At 35.4% G+C, this 13,539-nt stretch overlaps 1 protein-coding gene across 1 annotated transcript; it reads right to left on the reverse strand.

Moving 5' to 3' along the window:
* Window positions 1-402: 402 nt before the first annotated feature.
* Window positions 403-4,421, reverse strand: LOC115698033 (putative E3 ubiquitin-protein ligase LIN). Its single transcript, XM_030625218.2, has 7 exons — window positions 3,144-4,421; window positions 2,907-3,057; window positions 1,847-2,823; window positions 1,619-1,766; window positions 1,194-1,427; window positions 797-1,106; window positions 403-696 (listed from the first exon to the last, which is right to left on the reverse strand). Exons 1-7 carry the CDS (start codon window positions 4,247-4,249, stop codon window positions 581-583), a joined length of 3,042 nt encoding a protein of 1,013 aa, XP_030481078.1. The 5' UTR covers window positions 4,250-4,421; the 3' UTR covers window positions 403-580.
* Between the last annotated feature and the right edge of the window lie 9,118 nt (window positions 4,422-13,539).

Raw genomic sequence — 13,539 nt, forward strand, 5'->3', positions numbered from 1 at the left:
GAGAATGAGAAACGAATTTTAACAAGGCAATGGTAATGACACATGGCCATTGTCTTTTTCCTGATGGTAGCAAGAATCTAGTGGGAGTGGGGACCTTTTAGATTTAAAGTTAAAGCTCACGACAGTAGATTGTTGCAGTTCTTTGTAAATATTGAACGTAACCAAAAAATAATTGGATGGAAGATTGTTCTTTCTGCCATAGAATTGGAACTTGAGCTGTCTGCACAAAAAGTGATTTAGTATATAACCTCACCAATTATTTGTCCACATTCTTAACGCCATCTCTATTAATTAATCTAAGTTTTACCCTAACTTTTGGCAATTTGTCACTAATATATCTATATTTATGTATGTATGTAAAATGGGAATATTTGTTCAGGATAAGATGGTCCCAAGAGAAAGTACACAAATACGTGACTTATATTACTTAACTAAACCATATGATACATTGAGATTTCAATCTTCTTATTGGGTAAAGTCAAAGAATAAAACACACTTATCTAAATAACAACTAAAAAGGTAAATCTTTAAATTTCAGGGATAATAAAATATCCCAATCTAGGCAGTGTAATGAGCTTAATCAGCTTGAGATGATCAAAAGAAGCTCCTCGGCAGTCCATGTTACCAAACGAAGGTGTTTTAGATGGCTGACCAACTTACCTTTCTCCATTGATATGAGCGTTGATTTACATTCAGCTGCAAATTTTCCAACAAAAGAAGATTTTTTAACTGAGGCCTAAACGATTTGTTCTAGCATATGTTGGATGTAGAATTGAACATAAGTATATGGACATACCTGAACTCTTGGTAAGATTTAGCAAAGAAAATGATGCAAGCACCCTTTCCTCTACATCTTTATCAAAATCCAAGGATGTTACCAACTGTGGCACAACAACTGACCATGCCATCGTCTGCATATTTTCATTTTTGATCAAATGTAGAAGGTGGCACATCCATGAAACTGTAATAAGACTGGCTCTGGCTAAACAAGGGATTCCATTCATTATACAATCCGAAAGGGCAGCCAGTAATCTCTTGTGGCCACTCTTGAACAAGACAGCAGCTGCTTTCCTTTGCAACTTTTCTGCTGCATCTTCCTCTTCTCTCTAACCATTTTAAAAACACAGAAAACAAACCATTCATTAAACATGTAAAACTAGGGAAACACTAAAGAGTTGTTCTGATAGGCTTACATTTTCCGGTCTCTGATAAGAGCTCCCTAAAGTCGAACACTCGTGAAAACCTGCTTGTTCTAAGAGCCAACTCTCAATTGAAGCCTCACCCGTGTAAGAGAACCGCCCACCTAGTACTAGGAGAGCTTTAGCTGATTGCTCTTGAACCTTTTCATGACATTCTTGACAATCCAAAGCTACTATAATTGCTTCAATTGCTTCTTCTCTGTAGAAGCTGCATCTTGAAAGATCACCCTGCACAAAACTGCTACTCCATGTGGGAACAACCAAGGTATGAAAATGAATATAATTTAAATTACTAAATTGGGTACTCTTGAAAGTTATTCATGGTTGACAAATGTTTGAAAATTGTAACTTTTCATATATACTGTGCAATTGTTTTTTTTTTTTTTTGAATATTATTGTCTTAAGGACAAAAACTTTACCAGGATATCTAGCTGTAATAATATCACTGCAACAAGCGGGCGTTCTTCAAGTGGAGCCTTTTGGAGATGAGCAAAAAATATGTGCATAGTGTTCAAGCCTCCCCAACCTTCTTTCAGTCTGTCTAAGATTGTATTTATCTGTGTTCTTCTGCAAAGATATTCCTCAACTGATTAGAATTGGAAACAGATGGTAGATGATTCTAAATTACATTAAAAATATGTCATTACCTATTAAGGCAGAGTAATTCCATCAATAAAGTAAAGGTTGATCCACTTGGATTCTTGTGATATTCAAGTACAATGAGTTCTAGAACATAATCAATGTTCAAACTGTTAGCTAAGTAGTTTCGACAGCTTCCATCAGCTCGAATACAACACAGTAAGAAAACAGCAGCATTGATCCTCTCAACAGCATCCCCTCTTTCAAATTTTGATACCAACAAGCTTAATCCGCCTAAAGACACAACTTGTCTCGCATTATCTGAGTTTCTGTCTTCATCAAAACCTGTAAGAAGTTGGTCTAGTAAGTAAAATGCAGCCACTAGAGGACTGCATTGTATTGTGAAGAGAGTCTGTAACTGGTCTCCAAACTCTATAACCCGAAGGACTAATGGAACCCACTCTATTGATATCATCTGCTTCGCCTTTGGCTTCAATAGGTAAAGAAGAACAGCTGCTTTTAGAAACAGGCTGTTGCTTCTTAGATGTCTCAAGAAGATTTCAAGCTGTGCATCAGAATTCAGTACTATCAATTGATTTAGCTCGTTCTTCATTACAAGCTCTGCTAAAACCGATATCACTAGTTCTAAAACTTCATCATCATCAGAAGCGAACAACAGCTCAAGCATTCCCTCAATAACTGGTACTTTGGACAATGCAGCTTCAATGACAGGATCGAAATTTGAATCCAACCAAGCTTTGGTAATGACACGAATTGCAACTTCACACTCACTTAGACTTTTTGAAGAGCAAATGGAAGCAATAGCTCTGCTTAAATTGTTTGGAAGATAAGTATTTTCCTCCTTTTTCCTAACAGAGTTAGTCTTTGATAAAGAATTCCCACTTAGCAAGCACTCTATTTGCACTGCCATAGTGTTTTGGCAAGAAATGAATCTAAACTTGTCTGGTTTTTGAGTCTCTCTCCATGTTTCAGATTTCTGACTTCTTTCAAGTTGGCATGAAGATCTTCGACTCGAGTGGTTTCCCTATAACATTCAGAAAGCATATTCTCAAATCCAGTTGATCTTAAGAAAAACGAAAAACTTGTAGAGGAAGACAGAGAACTCACCTGAAGAAAACTGCCAATATTGCTGTAGTTATCCTTATCTGCACACTGGTTTTCCTCTTCCTCTAAACCCCCCAAACCCTTCAAAGCTCCATTTCGATTATCATCATTCGTTGATTGACGCTCAGCTACCGATCCAAATACAGCACGATATCTTGTGGTGACAATATTGAAACAGATTAGCAAAATATTCAATTGTACAACATAAGACATACAACTATGTTATGTTTCAGTACTTACAAGTTGTTAATTGAGGATTGTGTACTAGAGGAATCCATTGATCTTCTTGAAGATTTGTTATAAGGTCTTTCAGGCAAAGGAACTTTAGGAACAGCAGGGGATTTAAGCCCAACTTTAAGCCATTTTTTGTAGTAAAAAGCAAACTCAACTGTTCCCTTATCCATATGTTCATTATAAACCTGACTCAAAGCTTTCATTTTCGTCTCCTTATTTCCGTAGTCAAAATTTCTTAAACAATCAAGCTCTTTGGTATACCAAACCTTGAGATGAAGAAGATGTGGGAGAAAGAAATGTTCCCAAAGATCAGGAGCCAATTGGGTTCTGGCAAAAAAGGGTGACTCACAGAAAGCTCGAAGCAAATGCCTAGCAGATGTTCGATCATGTTTCTCAAGCTTATAAACAATGGCCAAGTAGAACTGAGCACAAGAAGAGAGATGTGAATTGGGCAGTCCATAACTCAAACCATTCCTCGTTTTCTTTGTGTTAAGAGTAGCAACAGTGCTCAAAAGCTCAACCGCATTCCTTACAGTCTTCATCCTTATTTCCTTCTTGTTATTCCCCTTGTCTTCCATTAACTTATCCACACTCTCAATACCCAATTCCATGTTTGAGAAAATCTCATCATCCGAATCCATTTTCCTCCTAATCAAACAAGAAACACACTTCTCCCGAACATTTTCCCGGAAAGCCACGTCCTTAATGTACCTTCCCACATAGCTACTAAGTACAGAAACCACAGCTCGGGAAGCAACATCGTCTACAATAGGTTCATCTTCATGTCTCGAACTCTCAGAAACAGAGGTCTTGGAATTCGATCTTTCCGAGATAGAACCGACCCTTTTGGACGAAAACACCGAAGACCCATTTCCCACAAGAGATTTGTCACCGTTATAAGTACTGCTACTCCTTCTTCGTCTTCTTCTTATCATTCGATCATGGCCACCATTACCATTACCATGGCAGATATACAGGGGAAGAGGCTTATTGGGTTCAGTCTCATCAAGTGGTGCAACTCTGTCTCTGTTATGTCGTGTTAATTGGAGTTGTCTTCTACTTCCTCTTTGGAATCTCTCATCGGCAAGCAATTCTGATAAGGAGGAAGCCATAGGTGAGTAGATTGAGGATGGTGTTTTTGGAGCACAGAAAAGGAGGAAGTGATTGGAAGAAGCCTCACTAACATTCTGTCAAAAAAAACCAAAAGATAATAACAAAAAAGACAGCTACAGAAGAAGAATGCACTACTAGTGCTAGTAATAATACTTTTTCTCATAATAATAAAAAACAATAAATAAATATTATTATTATTGTTTTATAAGAGACGCTCATATAAAGACAGCTTCATTGGATTTTAACCGCTTTTGGGGTATATAGTTTTTTTAAAAAATATTTTTTTTTTAGCAATATTTCTACCTTCAATTTCTCATTACAATCTCTTAATCAATTTTCGTACTCTGAAATATTTTTTTCAAATTTTTTTTCACATTGTTGATTATATAGTTACAACATCATCTCTATAAATTTTTTAAAAATTTTCGATAGTTTATAGTGTCGAAAATAGGTTTAAATTTTTTTAAACAAGCGTGGTAGAGTAAAATATCAAGAACTCTGTTTTTGGTACTGCAAGCTATTCAGAATTTTTCAAAAATTTACAGAAATAATATTGTAACTATAACGAACACCGCTATCAAAGTATTTATTTTAAAAAATATTTAAACACGTATTTTCGACACAAAAATTACCTAAAAAATTGTAATAAGAGGTTATAATTAGCAATCATTATTTTTTATTGCTTAACTTTTTTCGACTGGTTTAAGGATTGAATTGGATTAAATTATGGTTTGTTTGATTTTAGAATGATTATATTTTAAAATATTAAATAAATAAAGATAAATTAAATTAGGTGTTGTTTGGTAATACTTTTGTTTCTTAATTTTTTAATTACAAAAGGAAAGTAAATTTTTTTTGTAAATTATGTTTTTCAAAAACAAAAAATGCATTCTGTAACCACTTTTGTTTTTTAATTTTAAAAACAAAAAATAAAAGTGTGTTCTGTAAAGTTCATTTTGATTTTGATTTTTTGATTTTATTTAAGTAGGTTTGGGGTCGAATTCGAATTCGGATCAGAAGTTGGGTTCAATGCCAGGGCCGTGAGGGATTTGGATCTAGGTCTAGTTGGAGTCTAAAATATTGATTAAGAAAAAAAACTGTTTAAAAGAATACTGAAAGTGACTTTTTCTTGTTTATAAATTTTGATTCTCAATTTAAAAAGTAAAAAGTAAAAATAGATTTATAGAACATGTTTTTGAAAAAAAAAAATCACTTTTCCAATTATAAAAATAGAAAACTGATTAAAAAAGTGTGAACAAACGCCACCTTAAAATATACTTCATTAATTTTCTAATTTATAGAATTTTATTTTTCTCCCTAGTCTTAGTAGGGGTTTAATGCATTTATAAAAAGAGACAATGGAAATTTTTAATGTAAATATGTTGGAATATATTTTATTACTAGGATCTAGATTTATTAACAAGTATGTTTATTAACATTCTAAATATCAATTTTGAAAACAATAGAATTTAAACACATATAAAGTTTGAGCAACCTTATATTGATTGCAGTAGAATATAATGACTCCTCCTACTCAAATCTCTAATCCTTGTTCCTTTCTATCGCAGAGTATTATAAAGATCTGAGCCCGAGTGTCATTCAGGAGTTTGGATTCTTCACAGTCTTACACACTATGATTGAATACTAGACTTGTTATGGGTAGGCATGCACTCACTCACTAATGGCTTAAAAGTTTATGAATAACCCTATGAGCTTTCAAAAATAGAAGAAGAAGAAAGAAGAAGGAGGTCTCAAAACTCTAGTTGTCTGATAGAATGTAAACTAGGTTTAAAGCATTAGTTAAATAATGAGATCATCCTATTCTTTTTATACAATTTAACTTAGGGTTAGGATTGAATTAAATAGAATACAAATGATAAAATAATAGCAAATTAAACCCTATAGTGGCCGACCATGAGATGGGTCCCACTAATTATATTTCTGCCATTTTTTTCAACCATTTATCTATTATTTCACAAATGTCATAATTTCTAATTTAATCCTATTAATTCTAAAAATATTTATTTAATAATTATAATTAATTATCAAATAAAATTATCATTTATATTATTTATTAATTAGACTCAACAAAGTCTCTTAATTAATAAATAAACCCTAAAATCTCTTTTCTTCAAAATTAAGCCACTACTTAGTGAAAATTCATAAATAAAATATAGTCTAATTTTAAAATTATAATTGATCAATTAAAATCAATTAACTCAGTCTTACAAGCAGTATTGTTTCAACTAGTGTTGGGACCATGGGCCTATATAATCAATCTTCCAATAAGTAGCGCTAAAATTTACCAAGTAAATTCTCTAACTTATTGATTCCTCCCTGCACGAGTATAGATTTAGAATTGCACTCTTAATTATATAGAGCGTTTTATATGTTCTACGATATAGATACGCTATGAAATTATCCATTATAATAATCCTAATAATCAATGATCCTCTATCGATGATCTACATTGAGCGGGGACAAATTTACCGTTACACCCTTCAATGTATTTTATCCTTAAAATACTTAACTACCTATAAATGATATTTTAGTAAACTAATATAAATACTAAAGATAGTATATAACCATTTATCTCTATTAAGCAAAGCTCGAAGAAAATTATCCTTTCACTTTTATGTCTAGATAGAAGCTATAAATTCTGTATCTATAATTAGCGCTCCCACTCAATTGAACTATCATGTCCTTAATCTATATGTCACGAGAAGATCCATTGGTCGACTTTAACGAACAGATTGAAGAACATAAATAATACAACTGAACTAGAACCTAACCATCTCAGGATTGAGATCATTTGATCTAAGATCAACTAGGTGATAGTGAATTAGATTGATATTACGGTAAGTTTATTATATCTTATCCAAGGTGGATTCTATCCTTGTCTTTTTGGATTGACGGTTGTGAGCTGACCGCCAATCTAATTGAATTGCAATTGTATGATTTTGACATAATCCTGGGAATGGATTTTCTATCTAAGTATGGAGCGATGATTGACTGTAAACGGAAGATGGTGGTGTTTGAGCCCGATAGTGCTAACCCAGCGGTGTTCGTAGGTAAAGTTCAGGGGGCACACATACCGAGAATATTGTTGTTGAAAGTTAAAGACCTGATGGGTAGAGGTTGTCTAGGGTTCATAGTTACTGCAGTGGACACTAGCCAACCTGTGACATCGGGGCCTGAAAATACGAGATTGGTATGCGAGTTTCTTGATGTCTTTCCAGAGGATTTGCCAGGATTGCCACCTGTCCAGGAAATTGAATTTGTTATTGAATTGGCTCCGGGAGTGGATCCAGTGTCTAAAGCACCGTACCGAGTGGCTCCAGCTGAGTTGAAGGAATTGAAGATACAGTTGCAAGAGTTATTGAATCTGGGATTCATCAGACCGAGCTACTCACCTTGGGGTGCTCCAGTTTTGTTTGTGAAGAAGAAAGACGGAACCCTGAGAATGTGTATTGACTACCGAGAGTTGAACAAGCTTACCATTAAGAACAAGTATCCTTTACCTCGAATTGATGATCTGTTTGATCAACTGAAGGGGAAGACGGTCTTTTCCAAGATCGATCTTTGCTCAGGCTATCATCAGCTGAGAATTCGAGAGGAAGATATTGTTGGAAATTATTTTACCAGGATCTAGATTTACTAACAAGTATGTTTGATTAACACCCTAATATGAATTCTAAAACAATGAAAATAAACACATATAAATTTTAGAAAATCTTACAGTGGGTGCAGCGGAATATTATGACTCGTTCCGTTCAGATCTCTAGCCCTTGATTCCTTTCTGTAGCAGAGCATCACCAAGATCTAAACCTGGATCTTCTTTTCTCCTTCTTTGATGCAGATTTTCCATAGTCTTACATACTATGATTGAGATACCACTTGATGTGTGTGGGCACTACTCATCACTCAAGGAATTTCGAAAACAGAGAAGAAAGAAAGAGAGAGTGGCAGCTTCATAGTGTTTGAGAAAATAAACAGTAAAGTCTGTATCAAACCTGAAGCCTTTACCTTCTATTTATAGAATACCACATAGGGTTAAAGTTTAATTATTTGGCATTTAAAATTGAAAAATAAAATGAGAAATAGAAGCTTAGGTGGCCGGCCATACATAGAGGAAACAAGCCTTCCACTTTTCCAACTTTCCTATTTCATCATTTCTAGTTTCCCATTTTCTCAAAGATTGCCAATTCTCTCTTTCAACTACATAAATGTCAAATCTAATTATTTGATAACTATAATTAATTATTAAATAATATATTGTCATTTATTTTATTTATTAATAAAAACTAATCAAAGTTTCCCAATTAATAAATATATACTTTAAACTCTCTATTTACTGTTTTACCCTTGCTTAGTGAAAATTCATAAAGCAGACATAGTCTAACTTTTAGAATTTTAATTGATTAATTAAAATCAATTAACTGAGTCTTACAAGCAGTATGGTCTCAACTAGTATGGGGACCATGGGTCTATATAACCGAGCTTCCAATAAGTCGAACCGAATTTACCAAGTAAATTTCCTAACTTATTAATTCCTCATTGAATCCACACTTAGAACTTGGAATTGCACTCTCAGTCATATAGAACGCTCTATATGTTCCATAATATAGACACGTCATTAGTTATCCATTGTTATAACCCTAATGTGATCAATCATCCTCTATATAGATGATCTACATTGAAAAGGCACTACTGTTACCGCTACACCTTAAATGTATTTTATCCTTAAAACACTTAACCCTGTATAAATGATATTTCAGCTAAGTGAAATGAGATCTCCTCCATTTATTTTCGTTTGGTTAAGCTCGAAGGAAATCATCCTTTACTTTCTATTTTCCAGATAGAAGCTATAGATTCCATATTTATGTTAGCGCTCCCACTCAATTGCACTACCGTGTTCCCAAAATGTACGTATCACCCTGACCCAAAAGTAGGCTTAACTAACAAATCAAAGAACACGAATAACATTCTTGAGATTGAACCTAACCATATCAGGATTAAGATCATTTGATCTAGGATCAACAGGTGATATTGAATTGAATAGATATTACGGTAAATTTTAATATATCTAATCAAATTTCAATATCGGTCCCTTCCGATGTATACTCCATACATCCGATACTGGTAAACTTTGCCAATGTCCTGGAAAGGACATAACAGTTTTCCAAGGTGTAAGAATACCTATCGCTGATTATACCATGTCAGTCTAAATCCAGTGTTCTGACAAATCAGGGAATAAACTTTTGAACATATAATTAAGATTATATTCCACTGTGCTGACAACACTATAATCTTTAACAAATTCATATGTTCTGGACTTAAAAAAAATCATACATTATATACATATAATCATGAAATAAATCATGTGAACCATGCAACATAAAATATTATTTCTGATCTTTATTAATAAGTAAATCTGATTATATTGAAATGAGTTTTATTTAGGGCACAAAACCCAACAGATATCCCGAAAACTGCGTTCCGTACTCGGTATGGACATTATGAATTTCTTGTGATGTCGTTTGGACTCACTAATGTCCCGTCGGCATTCATGGATTTGATGAACTGAGTGTTGAAGGATTATCTGCATAGGTTCGTGATTGTATTTATTGATGATATTTTGGTGTACTCTGAGACAAAAGAAGAGCAAGAGTGGCATCTCATAGCGGTTTTACAAAGGTTACGGGATCACAAGCTTTATGCCAAGTTCAAAAAGTGTGAGTTCAGGTTATCTTGTGTCTCATTTTTGGGGCACATAATGGATAAAGATGGGATCATGGTGGATCTGGCCAAAATTGAAGCTGTTCAGGATTGGCCAGCACCAAAATCAGCTACAGAGGTTAGAAGTTTTCTGGGTTTAGCTGGTTATTATCGTCGGTTTGTTGAGGGTTTTTCAAAGATTGTTGTACCCTTAACGGAGCTGACCCGAAAGAACCAGAAGTTTGTTTGGACTGATTGGTGTGAGAAAAGTTTCCTGGAGTTAAAGCAATGCTTGATTACCGCTCCTGTACTAACTCTTCCTTCAGATAAGGAAAAGTTTGTGGTATATTGTGATGCCTCGAAACAGGGTCTCGGCTGTGTGCTTATATAGTCTGGGAGGGTAATAGCTTATGCTTCTCGACAGTTAAAGGAGTACAAGCAGAGGTACCCTACTTACGATTTAGAACTCGCAGCAGTGGTATTTGCGTTAAAGATTTGGCGGCATTACCTTTATTGTGAGAAATGGGAGATATACACGGATCATAAGAGTCTGAAATATTTTTTCACCCAGAAAGACTTGAATATGAGACAGAGGCGTTGCCTAGAATTGGTGAAGGATTATGATTGTGAGATACTTTATCATCTTGGTAAGGCCAATGTGGTTGCTGACGCTTTGAGTAGAAAAGGTCAGAGTCAGTTGAGTACTATGAAGCAAATCTCCCGACAGTTAGCGAATGAAATGACTCGAGCTCAAATTGAGTTGGTTGTGGGGCAATTGGCTAATATTACCCTGCAATCCACTCTTTCAGAGAGAATTAAAGAAGCACAAAAACAAGATTCGGAATTGATAAAAACCCGAGCTAGGGTTTCGGCTGGGAAGGCTAGTGATTTCTCAGTGGATGAAACAGGAATGTTGAGATTTGGGAATTGAGTTTGTGTGCCTATGGATGAGAACATCAAGAAAGATATCATGGATGAGTCTCACGCGACTCCTTATTCAGTTCATCCAGGGTCGACAAAGATGTACCAAGACCTGAAAGCCATGTTCTAGTGGCCAGGCATGAAGAATGACATCGCTGAGTATGTTGCAAAGTGCCTTACGTGTCAGCAAGTAAAAGCTGAGCACCAGCGACCTGCAGGGTTGCTGCAACCACTGAATATACCAGAGTGGAAATGGGAAGATATAGCTATGGACTTCGTGATAGGTATGCCTAGAACCACGGGACAATTTGACTCTGTGTGGGTCATAGTGGACAAGTTTACAAAGTCTGCTCACTTTTTACCTGTTCGGACGAATTTCTCCATTGATCAGTATGCTGAGTTATATGTCAGAGAAATTGTTCGTCTGCATGGTGTCCCAAAGTCCATTGTGTCGGATAGAGATCCAAAGTTTACATCAAGATTCTGGAAGAGTCTGCATCGAGCTATGGGTACTCAGTTAAAGTTTAGCACGACTTTTCATCCTTAGACGGATGGACAATCCGAGAGGACCATTCAGATTTTAGAGGACATGCTACGGGCATGTGTGCTTGACTTTGAAGGATCATGGGTAAAGTACCTTCCCCTGATCGAGTTTTCTTATAATAACAGCTATCAGGCAACAATCGGTATGGCTCCTTATGAACTTTTATGTGGGAGAAAATGTAGATCGCCCATCCACTGGGATGAAGTGGGTGAAAGGAAGTTTTTGGGTCCCGAAGCTGTTCAGAAAACAAGTGAGGCAGTTGATAAGATTAGAGCGCGAATGCTCGCGACTCAGAGTAGGCAGAAGAGTTATGCCGATCCAAAGCGTCGAGATATTGATTTTCAGGTCGGGGACATGGTATTTCTCCGAATATCTCTGATGGAAGGCGTAAAACGCTTTGGGAAGAAAGGAAAACTTAGCCCGAGGTTCATTGGACCTTTTGAAATCCTTGAAAGGATAGGGCAAGTAGCGTACAGGTTGGCTATGCCCCCAGCGCTGGCAGCTGTACATAATGTGTTTCATGTTTCAATGCTTTGGAAGTATGTCTCACACTCGTCTCATGTTCTGAGTTATGAAGCATTGGAACTTTAGCCAGACTTATCATATGAGGAACAATAAGTGCAGATACTTGATAGAAGAGAGAAAGTCTTGAGAAGCAAGACAGTGGCACTGGTGAAAGTACTGTGGAAGAACAGTAAAGTAGAAGAGGCAACCTGGGAACTCAAGACGGATATGCAGCAGAAATATCCGGAGTTGTTCAGGTAAATTTCGGGACAAAATTTCTATAAGGAGGAGGTAATTGTAATACCCAGAATTAAGAAATGGATTAGCAAAACCCTAACTAGATAATTATGAGTAATTGATGGAATTATATTATTATATAGTTCAATATATGTGGTTTGATATGAATTTTAATATGTTAAAGACCCCGTTGGTGAGCCAGGGGCAATTTAGTAATTATGACCCGAGGAGGGTAAATTGATGAAATTAATTTAATTACGTGCTTAATAGAACTATATTGTTATATAGTATGCCTGTGCTGTCTTTTCAAGTGTGTTCTAACAAGTTAGCGCGGTATATTCACAACCGGGAATTTTGGGCCGAACCGGATTCGGGCCCGAAATGTAAATTGGATTGGTTATTTGGCATTTTTATTTGACATGGGATAATCTGAAATTTATTTGGCAATATTTGAGTGTGAAATGGCAATATTGCCCTTGAAAATGAGTATGCATGTTATATAGCCATAAGGGCAAAATGGTCATTTGACTATAATTAATTTACATTGAATTAAATAGAATTTTGATGAAATGAAATGTATTTTTCTAGATAATTCTCTCTCTCACCCGAACCCTCTCCCTCTTTTACTCTCTTGAATTGAAACTTGGGATTGTTGAAGAAAAGCTTGCTTTTGGCTTGTGTGAGGCTTGAGTTTGGAGGAAATGTTGGGTTTTATGCCCTAAATAAAACTCATTTCAATATAATCAGATTTACTTATTAATATAGATCAGAAATAACATTTAAGGTTGCATGGTTCACATGATTTATTTCAAGATTATGTGTACATAATGTATGAATTCATTTGAAACCCTTTTCACATACTTGATCCTGTTTATTGTGTTGTCAACATATTGGAAAGTAAACATGACTATGTGAATAAAGTTTCCTAGATTTATCAGACACTGGGTTTTACTGATATGATAATCTACAATAGAGTTTACTTGCATTTGGAGAAATGCTATGTTCTTTCCAAAGCATTGGTTAAAGTAAAGCTCAGGTTGGATGCATGGAGTATGCATCGGAAGGGACCGATATTGAACTTTGACTTAGATTTATTAAACTTACCGTAATATCTATTCAAGTCAATATCGCCTAGTTGATCCAAGATCAAATGATCTTAATCCTGTTATGATTAGGCTCAATCTCAAGAGGCTATTCGTGTTCTTTGATTTGTTAGTTAAGCCTACTTTTGGGTTAGGGTGATACGTACATTTTGGGAACACGGTAGTGCAATTGAGTGGGAGCGCTAACATAAACATGGAATCTATAGCTTCTATCTGGCGAATAGTAAGTAAAGGATGATCTCCTTCGAGCTTGACCAAATTA

This window comes from Cannabis sativa, chromosome 7, assembly GCF_029168945.1.
Source record: "Cannabis sativa cultivar Pink pepper isolate KNU-18-1 chromosome 7, ASM2916894v1, whole genome shotgun sequence".
Taxonomy (NCBI): Eukaryota; Viridiplantae; Streptophyta; class Magnoliopsida; order Rosales; family Cannabaceae; genus Cannabis; species Cannabis sativa.

Coding starts and splice junctions, on each gene's coding strand:
- LOC115698033 (XM_030625218.2), bottom strand. CDS start 4,249: ATGGCTTCCTCCTTATCAGAATTGCTTGCCGATGAGAGATTCCAAAGA. Junction 1,107..1,193: donor CTTATCAGAGACCGGAAAAT/GTAAGCCTATCA, acceptor TAAAATGGTTAG/AGAGAAGAGGAAGATGCAGC. Junction 697..796: donor AAATCTTACCAAGAGTTCAG/GTATGTCCATAT, acceptor GAAAATTTGCAG/CTGAATGTAAATCAACGCTC.